The following is a 13,088-nucleotide window of genomic DNA, read 5'->3' as shown; positions in this document are numbered from 1 at the left end:
CAAGTCACCGTGAATCCTAAATCAGGCCACAACGAACTGAGAGGAAGGGATAAAGGTGAGCCGCTGTAAACTGAAGGAGCGGAGTCCTCAAACCCTGTCAGTCGCAAGTCGCATCTCAAAGGCGAGGTGTGATCCCTCGTCTTTCGCCTTCTGCTGCCAAGTCATACACCCTCAGAAAAAATACCTGAGGGTTTTGTAAGTGGAACTGCCGTTCAGAATTGGGTTCATCCTCATATAATGATATTTTGGGGAGAATAATGTCATTCCAAGCTATTTCTAAGCACGAATCATCTTAAGTCAACCAGTTTAGTAATTCGAGTTCAAATATTGGAAGCGAGAAGCTAGACGACGTTTCGGTCCATCCCAGGGTCCAGGATGGATAGAAATGAAGTCCATATTTTTCTAAATTGTTAGTTATAAATTGTTTCCGTCGCTGTATTGCGAATTTTATTTTCCCACTTTTGAATTTTTGCTTTCAAGTTTTAATTTAGAAAAAATGACAAGTTGTGAAATGTAATGTTTCGTAGCTTTTGGCATATATTTCCCGAGTTACCCTTTAAAGAGGGATGCATCGATGCTTTGGGAGGGCTCTTGATCCAAAGAGCTGATCTATCCTGAGGCCTGGTCTCAGACCGAGCCGCGGGGGCGTTGACCCCAGAAACCCTCTCCAGGTAAACTCCAGGTGTAAACCCTGCCCCTGTAATGAACGAACTTGATATATCTTCCAGTCCCCGTTTTTTAACGCTTCCTAACAAAAGTATTAATAACATTACACTAATAAATAAATAAATATGGTGAACAGTTTACGTACATAGTAACATCGAGTTCCGGATGCTGGGGCCATCAGCAATTTATGAGATGTGATTCTATAATTCACAGACAGTTTTGTTTGGGGTAAGCTTTAGATAGCTGGTTTTAGAGTATGCACATGGAAACTCAGCTCTGGAGATTGATTTGCTTATAACACAACAGAAACACTGACCGTCTGTCTCCTCTATGGCGTGGAGGAAGGATGCCAAGAAAAGCAGAGTAACCAGCTTGACAAACTTCATGATCGACATGTCTTCAGCAGGTCTTGTATGCTGTTTCTTTAGTCCTTGGCGTCACTGAGTAGCGTACATGCGGGTGTAACCTTTGGAAGTGACCCCCAGGTCCAACGGTGACCCAATATTAATAGGAAGGGGACATACGTGTATGGCCCCCAGGTCAAATAACGATCCGGTGACACTGGGAGTAGGACATTTATGTATGACTTTGGAATGAGGTCTCCAGGTCAGATAATGACCCGGTGCGATTGGATGTGGGACACTTAGGTGTAATCTCTGATCGTGGCCACCAGCATCCCTGATAACCCAGACTCTCTTTCTCACAATCTCTATCTCTCTTCCCTACCAGATGGACTATATCGAGAACCTTCTCAATCTGGCAGATCTTTCTCCGATCTATCACCAGGATCACTTGAGTATACACCAGATCTTTCTCCGATCTATCACCAGGATCACTTAAGTATACACCTCTTCACTTTCCTGCCTAAGCCACTCTCAGGGGTATCATAGGGTACATCTTTCAAACTTTTTAATTGGGCCACTTCAGGGGCGTTCACCAACCACTTTCAAGGCCATACTAACCACTTAAATACATAAAACCACCTTGAACACTTTCAGTGCCCTGCGAGCCATTTTTCAAGGCCCTAATGACCTCTTGGAGAGTTTATTTTAGGGCCTGTATACATACCATCTGCTACACCGAGTGATAACATGTATACCAACGCCCAGTAAAACACTATTAACTTTATCTTCATATTGTTGTTCATTTCTGCGTCTTAAGGTACAGAACTAATTACTTCCTCGTCTTTAAGACATTCACTGTATCACTAATCATAAGAAAATATATTGAAAAATATTAATCATAATATATCATTCTTTGCTTATAATTTAAGTTTATCTTTTATTTATTTCATATTTTGACACACGATGTGTTTCTAGTTAAATATTAGAGGACTTAGTATTTTTCTAGCTTATTTTTTTCAAAAGTGTTTACCACGAATTTTGAGTAAATAAGGCAGTAGTGTGGGACAACATTTCCATCACTAAACACAAAGTTAGTGGTAAGGGTTCGGAGTGTATCGTAGTGTGGGCGAGGGAAGGTATTGAGCAGTGTGAGCTAGCTCTCCCACGCCCTCTCTCTCGCTCACACACCCTCCCAAGCCGACGACACAGAGGATACTGGTGGTCGGCTGAGCTGGAACCCAGGCAAGGCTCCCCAGCTCTCCCTAGCACCCTCAAATCCCCTCCCTCGTATCTCTCCTGTCCTACTCCTCTTCCTCGTCATTCTTTTCGCACTCTTTCCTCTTCTCTCCCTTGCTTCTTCCTCATTATCTATCTTGCTTCTTTTCCTGCCATTCCTCCTCCTCCTTCTCCTCCTCCTCCTGTTCCTCATTATCCCACTCCTTCTCTTCCCTAATCTTTTACATGGCCTTATTCTTCTACCTCGTCCTCTTCTTCCACTTTACCTTCCTTCCTCCTCATTCTTCTTTTCCTCCTCTTCCTCCCGATTCTCATCTTCTTCCTCTTCATACTTCTCTAATTTACTTCGTCTTCCTTTTCTTCCTCATAGTTATCGTCTTCTTCTTCTTCTTCTTCTTCTTCCTTCTTTAATTATCTTCATCTTCTTCCTCCTTACTGTTCTCCTCACACCCAGTTTTAGTTCTTTTCTTGGTCAGTACACGAGTTTTAATGCCACAATACTAACTTCTAAATGAGCGCTCGTCAGTTGGATTACTCGCAAGAATCTTGTGGTGTGTTACTCAGGATATCAGTCCCATACTTTAACATAATCGTCAGAATAACCCACATGTTGGTAATATTCTTTATTTTTTGTATTGATTTTCTCGCTATGTTCGGATAATGATGTGAAAAAAGGTAGTTTTTTTAATATTTCTGTGAACACTTATATGTATGGTTTTGTTCAGATAATTGGGAGAAAAAGATATTATTTTAGGTACTTCCTTATTATTATTGATATTCTTTGTTTCTCAATACGTGGGGCGTCTCCCACCGAGGTAAGGTGAGCCAAAAAGAGAAGAAACGCTTACCCCATCACTCATTCAATCCCCGTTTTGTCAGATGAGTGCTGATACCGCAGTTCATAAGCTCCTTTGAACTACAACATCGCAACCTTATACAAAGTGCAGGCACTGTTCTACTAACCTCCAGGACTCGTGTCCGGCTAATCGGTTTCCCTGAATATTTTTACAGGTGTTACCTTGCTCACACTTCAGCAACTCGTCAAGACATGAGAAACCACTTGCCTCTACTCACTCCTATCTAGCCTGCTCACACAAGTCTGTTAACGGATATCCAAGCCCCTTGCACTTCCCTTCTCCCGTCTTTCTAACCTTTCCGAGGATGACCCCTACTCAACCTTCCTTCCATCCTGGATTTATACACCCTCCTAGTCATCCCCCTTTTTCTTCAACCTCTCGAAATGTCCAAACCGTCTCAGTAACCTCTTATCTACCCACTGAAAAATGCTTTCGGTATTATTCTTCTAATCTTCCAGCTAAGATTTTTCTGTATAATATTCACACCACATATTCCCTCAAACACAACAACAACAGCCTCCAGCCTTCTCCTCCTCCTCGCTTCATCGCTTAAAACTCATGGCTCACACCCCTGAAAAAGTGTTGGTACCTCTATGCCTTTTTGCCTCTGTGAATCACTTACCTTTTTGCACTCGTCATTCCCAGAGTTTACCTAACAAATCCACCGACAAGTCCTTTTCGAAATAGCGGAACACATTTAATTCCAGCATACTCCCTCCCTCCAATCTGACATCCAATCTTTCATTGAATAGATTTCCTAAATATTCACTACAGCCTTATACACAGGAACTATACATGCTGCCTGCAAATCCTTTCATGAATAAATACTCTAAACACCAGAAATTATATCTCCACCTGATTTTAAAATTTCTGTGTTGATCTCATCTATCCAGCCTGCTTTAACTCCTTTCATTCTACCCACTGTGTCAGGTAATTTACCCACAAATCTGGCTCTTCCTCACTCCTACAAGATGTTATATCTCCTTGTCCAATGCATAAAATCACTGCCTCCCTTTCTTCATCAACATTTAATAATTCTCCTCTTATTAATTCCCTCCATCTTCACAGTAACTCTCCCTCTCTATCTAATGTCATCCCACTTTTATTTTAAACTGTTAAATCCATTCGTATGCTCGCTTAATAGCTTAAAATCCAGATATTTAGCAAATTCTTCATAACATTTCTAATAATCGGGTTACAATCACAAGTATTCGTAATATTTTTCATGCTATTGATATTCTTGATGAAGGCGCATAATTGGATTCGGAATACTTTGAATACTTTTCACGAATAATATTCGGAAACAGTGAACCAGTGTTTGGAAAGTTCGCACAGGGAGTAAATTTTGGGAGTGAGCAGCACAAAAACGAATACACAAACAGTTTGGATAAGAAAAGAAAACTCAGGAAGTTCGAAAAAATCTCTGGAATGCTCAAAGTGAATATTAAGGAAGGTCGAGAGAGAAAGAGAGAGAGAGGGAGAGAGAGAGAGAGAAATTATTGTTTATCGTAAAAAATAAAGCATTCCTCTCTCTTTCTCTTTTTCTATCCTCAATGCATATATATATATATATATATATATATATATATATATATATATATATATATATATACATATATATATACATATATATATATATATATACATATATATAAATGTGCGTGGATGTAGTGCGGATGACAAGAAACAGATGATTGCTGATGTTATGAATGAAAAGAAGTTGGATGTCCTGGCCCTAAGCGAAACAAAGCTGAAGGGGGTAGGAGAGTTTCAGTGGGGGGAAATAAATGGGATTAAATCTGGAGTATCTGAGAGAGTTAGAGCAAAGGAAGGGGTAGCAGTAATGTTAAATGATCAGTTATGGAAGGAGAAAAGAGAATATGAATGTGTAAATTCAAGAATTATGTGGATTAAAGTAAAGGTTGGATGCGAGAAGTGGGTCATAATAAGCGTGTATGCACCTGGAGAAGAGAGGAATGCAGAGGAGAGAGAGAGATTTTGGGAGATGTTAAGTGAATGTATAGGAGCCTTTGAACCAAGTGAGAGAGTAATTGTGGTAGGGGACTTGAATGCTAAAGTAGGAGAAACTTTTAGAGAGGGTGTGGTAGGTAAGTTTGGGGTGCCAGGTGTAAATGATAATGGGAGCCCTTTGATTGAACTTTGTATAGAAAGGGGTTTAGTTATAGGTAATACATATTTTAAGAAAAAGAGGATAAATAAGTATACACGATATGATGTAGGGCGAAATGACAGTAGTTTGTTGGATTATGTATTGGTAGATAAAAGACTGTTGAGTAGACTTCAGGATGTACATGTTTATAGAGGGGCCACAGATATATCAGATCACTTTCTAGTTGTAGCTACACTGAGAGTAAAAGGTAGATGGGATACAAGGAGAATAGAAGCATCAGGGAAGAGAGAGGTGAAGGTTTATAAACTAAAAGAGGAGGCAGTTAGGGTAAGATATAAACAGCTATTGGAGGATAGATGGGCTAATGAGAGCATAGGCAATGGGGTCGAAGAGGTATGGGGTAGGTTTAAAAATGTAGTGTTAGAGTGTTCAGCAGAAGTTTGTGGTTACAGGAAAGTGGGTGCAGGAGGGAAGAGGAGCGATTGGTGGAATGATGATGTAAAGAGAGTAGTAAGGGAGAAAAAGTTAGCATATGAGAAGTTTTTACAAAGTAGAAGTGATGCAAGGAGGGAAGAGTATATGGAGAAAAAGAGAGAAGTTAAGAGAGTGGTGAAGCAATGTAAAAAGAGAGCAAATGAGAGAGTGGGTGAGATGTTATCAACAAATTTTGTTGAAAATAAGAAAAAGTTTTGGAGTGAGATTAACAAGTTAAGAAAGCCTAGAGAACAAATGGATTTGTCAGTTAAAAATAGGAGAGGAGAGTTATTAAATGGAGAGTTAGAGGTATTGGGAAGATGGAAGGAATATTTTGAGGAATTGTTAAATGTTGATGAAGATAGGGAAGCTGTGATTTCGTGTATAGGGCAAGGAGGAATAACATCTTGTAGGAGTGAGGAAGAGCCAGTTGTGAGTGTGGGGGAAGTTCGTGAGGCAGTAGGTAAAATGAAAGGGGGTAAGGCAGCCGGGATTGATGGGATAAAGATAGAAATGTTAAAAGCAGGTGGGGATATAGTTTTGGAGTGGTTGGTGCAATTATTTAATAAATGTATGGAAGAGGGTAAGGTACCTAGGGATTGGCAGAGAGCATGCATAGTTCCTTTGTATAAAGGCAAAGGGGATAAAAGAGAGTGCAAAAATTATAGGGGGATAAGTCTGTTGAGTGTACCTGGTAAAGTGTATGGTAGAGTTATAATTGAAAGAATTAAGAGTAAGACGGAGAATAGGATAGCTGATGAACAAGGAGGCTTTAGGAAAGGTAGGGGGTGTGTGGACCAGGTGTTTACAGTGAAACACATAAGTGAACAGTATTTAGATAAGGCTAAAGAGGGTCTTTGTGGCATTTATGGATTTGGAAAAGGCGTATGACAGGGTGGATAGGGGGGCAATGTGGCAGATGTTGCAAGTGTATGGTGTAGGAGGTAGGTTACTGAAAGCAGTGAAGAGTTTTTACGAGGATAGTGAGGCTCAAGTTAGAGTATGTAGGAAAGAGGGAAATTTTTTCCCAGTAAAAGTAGGCCTTAGACAAGGATGTGTGATGTCACCGTGGTTGTTTAATATATTTATAGATGGGGTTGTAAGAGAAGTAAATGCGAGGGTCTTGGCAAGAGGCGTGGAGTTAAAAGATAAAGAATCACACACAAAGTGGGAGTTGTCACAGCTGCTCTTTGCTGATGACACTGTGCTCTTGGGAGATTCTGAAGAGAAGTTGCAGAGATTGGTGGATGAATTTGGTAGGGTGTGCAAAAGAAGAAAATTAAAGGTGAATACAGGAAAGAGTAAGGTTATGAGGATAACAAAAAGATTAGGTGATGAAAGATTGAATATCAGATTGGAGGGAGAGAGTGTGGAGGAGGTGAACGTATTCAGATATTTGGGAGTGGACGTGTCAGCGGATGGGTCTATGAAAGATGAGGTGAATCATAGAATTGATGAGGGAAAAAGAGTGAGTGGTGCACTTAGGAGTCTGTGGAGACAAAGAACTTTGTCCTTGGAGGCAAAGAGGGGAATGTATGAGAGTATAGTTTTACCAACGCTCTTATATGGGTGTGAAGCGTGGGTGATGAATGTTGCAGCGAGGAGAAGGCTGGAGGCAGTGGAGATGTCATGTCTGAGGGCAATGTGTGGTGTGAATATAATGCAGAGAATTCGTAGTTTGGAAGTTAGGAGGAGGTGCGGGATTACCAAAACTGTTGTCCAGAGGGCTGAGGAAGGGTTGTTGAGGTGGTTCGGACATGTAGAGAGAATGGAGCGAAACAGAATGACTTCAAGAGTGTATCAGTCTGTAGTGGAAGGAAGGCGGGGTAGGGGTCGGCCTAGGAAGGGTTGGAGGGAGGGGGTAAAGGAGGTTTTGTGTGCGAGGGGCTTGGACTTCCAGCAGGCATGCGTGAGCGTGTTTGATAGGAGTGAATGGAGACAAATGGTTTTTAATACTTGACGTGCTGTTGGAGTGTGAGCAAAGTAACATTTATGAAGGGATTCAGGGAAACCGGCAGGCCGGACTTGAGTCCTGGAGATGGGAAGTACAGTGCCTGCACTCTGAAGGAGGGGTGTTAATGTTGCAGTTTAAAAACTGTAGTGTAAAGCACCCTTCTGGCAAGACAGTGATGGAGTGAATGATGGTGAAAGTTTTTCTTTTTCGGGCCACCCTGCCTTGGTGGGAATCGGCCGGTGTGATAATAATAAAAATATATATATATTGTTTCGTCTCTACGTTTTTGTTTCTGTTTAAACATCAGTCTTAAAGTGTGTCCCTTTGTCGTTCTTATCGTATACTTGTATGTTCCCGCAGACGACAGTCATTCAGACCACTCTGTCTGACTGGCATCCTAGGAGTCACTGATGATCGCTAGGGGACCAGCACCTGCCGCATTAGCGGCTATATCAGTGTATATCTTTGTCTATATCCTCTTATCAAATGCACCACTGGTACACTTGATAAGAGACACAAGTGGGTGCTCGGTACAGAATTATACCCAGAAGTTTGCAAATGTTGAAGCGTGTCATGACTCAAGTGTAACAGCTATGTTGTCATAGTTATGGACAGCATGTATGACCATGAAGAGGCATAGGAAAAATTTATTACAGCTCTGTGTAAAACTTTATAACTTGATAAAGCTCTACACAGAGCGATACCTCTTTTACAACATTGGTCTGGTTTACAACAAGTGTCTGTCTGCTGTGATTGGAATCTTGCTGTCTCCGGACAGACACTGCTGTTTGTTAAGTTCACTTGGCTGGTATTGATGGTGAGGTTACGAAGAAGTTGCGGGTAAATAGTTCTTGTTCATATCTGAAATATAGGTGAGTGTTATTGTTCCATTCTGAACTGTGAATGAATGTTACTGTCGACACTAGAAGTGTGGGTGAGTGTTACTGTCGACACTAGAAGTGTGGGTGAGTGTTACTGTCGACACTAGAAGTATGGGTGAGTGTTACTGTCGACACTAGAAGTGTGGGTGAGTGTTACTGTCGACACTAGAAGTGTGGGTGAGTGTTACTGTCGACACTAGAAGTGTGGGTGAGTGTTACTGTCGACACTAGAGGTGTGAGTGAGTGTTATGGTTCACACTAGAAGTGTGGGTGAGTGTCATGGTTCACACTAGAAGTGTGGGTAAGTGTCATTGTTCACACTAGAAGTGTGGGTAAGTGTCATGGATCACACTAGAAGTGTGGGTAAGTGTCATGGTTCACACTAGAAGTGTGGGTAAGTGTCATGGTTCACACTAGAAGTGTGGGTAAGTGTCATGGTTCACACTAGAAGTGTGGGTAAGTGTCATGGTTCACACTAGAAGTGTGGGTAAGTGTCATTGTTCACACTAGAAGTGTGGGTAAGTGTCATGGATCACACTAGAAGTGTGGGTAAGTGTCATGGTTCACACTAGAAGTGTGGGTAAGTGTCATAGTTCACACTAGAAGTGTGGGTAAGTGTCATGGTTCACACTAGAAGTGTGGGTAAGTGTCATTGTTCACACTAGAAGTGTGGGTAAGTGTCATGGTTCACACTAGAAGTGTGGGTAAGTGTCATGGTTCACACTAGAAGTGTGGGTAAGTGTCATGGTTCACACTAGAAGTGTGGGTACGAGTCATGTTTCACACTAGAAGTGTGGGTAAGTGTCATTGTTCACACTAGAAGTGTGGGTAAGTGTCATGGATCACACTAGAAGTGTGGGTAAGTGTCATTGTTCACACTAGAAGTGTGGGTAAGTGTCATGGATCACACTAGAAGTGTGGGTAAGTGTCATGGTTCACACTAGAAGTGTGGGTAAGTGTCATTGTTCACACTAGAAGTGTGGGTAAGTGTCATGGATCACACTAGAAGTGTGGGGTGAATTCTCCTATTGATACCTTAATGAGAGAGTTTTATTCATTTCGATTATATTATTAATTTTAAGCCTAGGAGCTTTGCTCAACCAGCGTCCTTCCTTCACTGTCTCTATGATACCAAATTCCAAAGTATTTTTATTATTATTACATTTTTTCAAGATTGCAAGGTGTGCAATGTTGTTGCCGGGATATATGTTCAAGGTCACACTATACAGATATTTATCTATCGTGTCACCGTTTCGCTCATAATCTTGATAAAACCTCATCCTGAGAGAAATGTTGTCGAACGTGTTCTATATATTCTCATTCACAATCAAGGTCGAAGATATAAACAAAGAACTAGATGATTGTGATTGTAATCGGCCCTAATCACGCATGTATTGAATAATTTGATTTAAATTGGGCTCAGTCGTCCATTTAGTGACCAATTTGACTCAACAGGGGCTCAATCTTCCTGTAATATAAAAAGCCTAAATTTTATCATAAAATGATAACGCATTATGCCTAAACGACATTTTTTTTAAAGGGGAAAATATTGCAGACACCCACAACACATTGTTAACTAAATTGGGATTAAAACACAGCGTATTTAGACAATTTCCACAAAACATATTTTCAAAAGCACTCTGTTCTATTTCTTTTTAAAATACATAATTGCTTTCTGCTGAGTAATGTATCATATTTAAATTTCTGTAGGTATTTGTAAAATATGGAATATATTCAGAATTTTATGTTGAATTTTCAGGCAATTTACATCAATGCAATTCTTGAATATTCATTATCGTACTTAGGATTCTTGTGAATTGTTCCAGCTACGCTGCTTTGACTTGTAGTCTTGAAGCAGAAGCCGTTTAAGAACACAAGAAAGGAGGAACACTGCAGCAGGCCTGTTGGCCCATACTAGGCAGGTCCTTCACAATCCATTCCACTAACAGAATATTTTCCCAACCCAATTTTCAACGCTACCCAAGCAATAAGCTTTGATAACTCTATCCACCCATGCAGCCGTGTTATACATCTAACCTAGATGCCTCATAATTTGATACAAGATGCTCGTGTAAGAGTGAAGTAAATCTATTTCTCTTAAGTGAACGTTGATGGCGTCCGGATTTTCATCGCCACTGGAAACTGACATCTCAGTCACATTGACGTAGTGGCTACTCATATATAAAGAAATGGGTAGTCTTATCCTTTTTACATTTGTATCCAGTGTTGAAATTTCAGGGATGTATTTTTGTAAATGACAACATGTAAGTGATTGTTCTCACGGGGCATCGTACCCTCTCTCACGACCATCTTAAATCCATTCAGCTATAGAGTTGGTAGTACTCCAGCATATGTATCGCTAATTCATAGACTATCCAATACCACAGCAGTTCTTTACAGCTTCTTAAGAAATATTTACAAGAACGTTGACTATGGAAGCTTACAACGAGGAGAATGATGTTTTTTCTGTGACTTGATTCTGAGATTTACCTTCAGCCTTAATGATTTGCTGTGATGGATTCATGTTTCGTGAAAGTGTCTGCAGAAGCATATAAGCCGACCATGCTGCGCAACGTGCCTGAGCTGACAAGATTTCTCATGTCGAAATGAACGTTGTCAAAGATAAACTGAATATATTTGTAAGCTCAATTGCTGGAGATTCGTTGTTCAGCACAGAATATTCATATCATGGATTCTCTTGCATAACTCTACGAGTATCTCGCCAAAGCATGTGGACTGGATGCTGGAGTCTGCTTTGTAGTTAACATATATACCAACAGAGTGGGACGGGAGGAACAAAAAGAGAGAGATATGCCGGGGGATACTCTCCGTCAGGGGTCCCCAACCTGCGGCCCGAGTGCCGTATGTGGACTTTCTAGGAAACGGATGTGGCCTTCGCATGAAATTATGAATTCACTTTATTTTGTAGGTTCCACACTGCACACTGTCAACAATTACAAAATATTATTGTTATTCTTAAAAAAAAAAAAATTACAAAATGCGGGCGTCTTTTAAATTTGCCTTTTCAAATTGGCCATTTCATACGAAAAGGTTGGGGACAACTGCTCTAGATTGTCCCAAAACAGATGAATAAAACACGCGTGTGAAACGCTTGGGTACTTTTATTACCGATATATTTCGCCTACGCCGTAAACTTTTTCACTCGAATAAAGATGTGATGTACATATCCTTTCCGTTTTCAACCGAACAGCTCTGTTGGACCTGTGATTTATTCACCAACTTTTTCACATATAACTCGCCCTTAGGAAAAGAAACTTTGATGCCTTTTCGGTCCACTCAGGGCCATTATCAAGTAGGAACATAATGAGATTGTCCCAGAGCTCCCAATTCCTCTCACAAACATCAGATTCAGTTTCCCAGGGATACACTCGTGTACAGGAATCACTTGAGTGCTTAATGTCTTCGGCATAACTGAATCATCGCGTAAATATCTCGTAGGCCGGAAGTCCTTTCGTTCGTTACCTGCCGTGGCTACAACGATTCTCTGACGTTCATTCACCTACGAAATATTTAAGTCTGATTTCCTCGTGTCGTACGGCAATTTGTTGGGAATTTTCAAGATTGATTTCCGCACTCGTCCCTGCCATTTCCGTGAGGGGTGACGCCAAAAGGCACTAAATCGAATATGGTTGCCACCCCATTCCAAAGGAGCTTTATGACTCGTACGGGCTTACCGCTCCCTCAAAATGCTTTGCTTACTGGTCATTCACAAACCCAAACTTCTAAGGAAAGTAACTTTTAATAAACCTGTTTTGTTTACAGATACTATTCTTGTGTAAATTAAAAGCGTTAGCATCAGAAAACAGGACATTCATTTAATTTGTTATTGAAGGCTCTTGATCTAAGGCATTTTAGCTGCTCCTTCCTCGGAATATACTAGACAGCCTGTCATTCCCTGTTCATTTAGAATTTCTACTCAATGTAAATAAACTCTCCTAATAATGCATAAATTTCCCTTACTCTTTAGATTTGCGTAACACTGAATCAGTCTGTGATGATTCTTGAAAATACATTGATAACATCAACGGATAAATCTTAAGATTTTCTCCAGGTTGGTAGAAGCTTCAGCAATTTTCACAGTGTTTATTTTCTCTGAAGCTGCAAAACTTAAGCCATAACCAAGGGCAGTAGATGTATTTTGGTCAGATTTTAAATGTGACAAGTTAATGACAAAACTGCATTAGCGTGTTCGGTTTAGTCGATAAATTTCGCTATATTATCTAACCTGCATTTAAATTGTTATCAATTTCGCAACACAGGATTCATCATTTGTTATAAACAGTAACGTAATATTTCAGAGAAGTGCAGGATTTCGAGCTTAGGGTTTATTGACCCTCACATTACCGATCGAAGGTGTTGACACTGCATGACAGACGGTCATAATTAGTACTCTAACCAGGAAAATATTTTACCTGAAGAGGCGGTCCTCAAATAAAACCAGGACACAAATTTTCAGCGCATCATCTAACGTACTTTTTGCACGCCACCAGGAAAATTCTCTTGGGTGTAAATATCAATTATAAT

The 13,088-nt window shown here is 40.5% G+C and overlaps 1 protein-coding gene across 3 annotated transcripts in view; it reads right to left on the bottom strand.

The window, feature by feature from the left end:
- Nucleotides 1–2,206, bottom strand: part of LOC128696897 (protein turtle-like) — a 128,272-nt gene extending 126,066 nt beyond the window's left edge. For 2 of the 3 annotated variants that reach the window (XM_070096120.1, XM_070096122.1), the window contains exon 1: nucleotides 983–2,206. In XM_070096120.1, the coding sequence (XP_069952221.1) occupies nucleotides 983–1,061 (79 nt within the window). In that variant the 5' untranslated portion in view covers nucleotides 1,062–2,206. The remainder of the gene's footprint in view (nucleotides 1–982) is intronic. The other variant, XM_070096121.1, reaches the window with a different exon arrangement.
- Nucleotides 2,207–13,088: the final 10,882 nt, after the last annotated feature.

The sequence above is a fragment of the Cherax quadricarinatus genome, chromosome 52 (assembly GCF_038502225.1).
Source record: "Cherax quadricarinatus isolate ZL_2023a chromosome 52, ASM3850222v1, whole genome shotgun sequence".
Taxonomy (NCBI): Eukaryota; Metazoa; Arthropoda; class Malacostraca; order Decapoda; family Parastacidae; genus Cherax; species Cherax quadricarinatus.
This window is presented reverse-complemented; position numbering and strand designations above follow the sequence as displayed.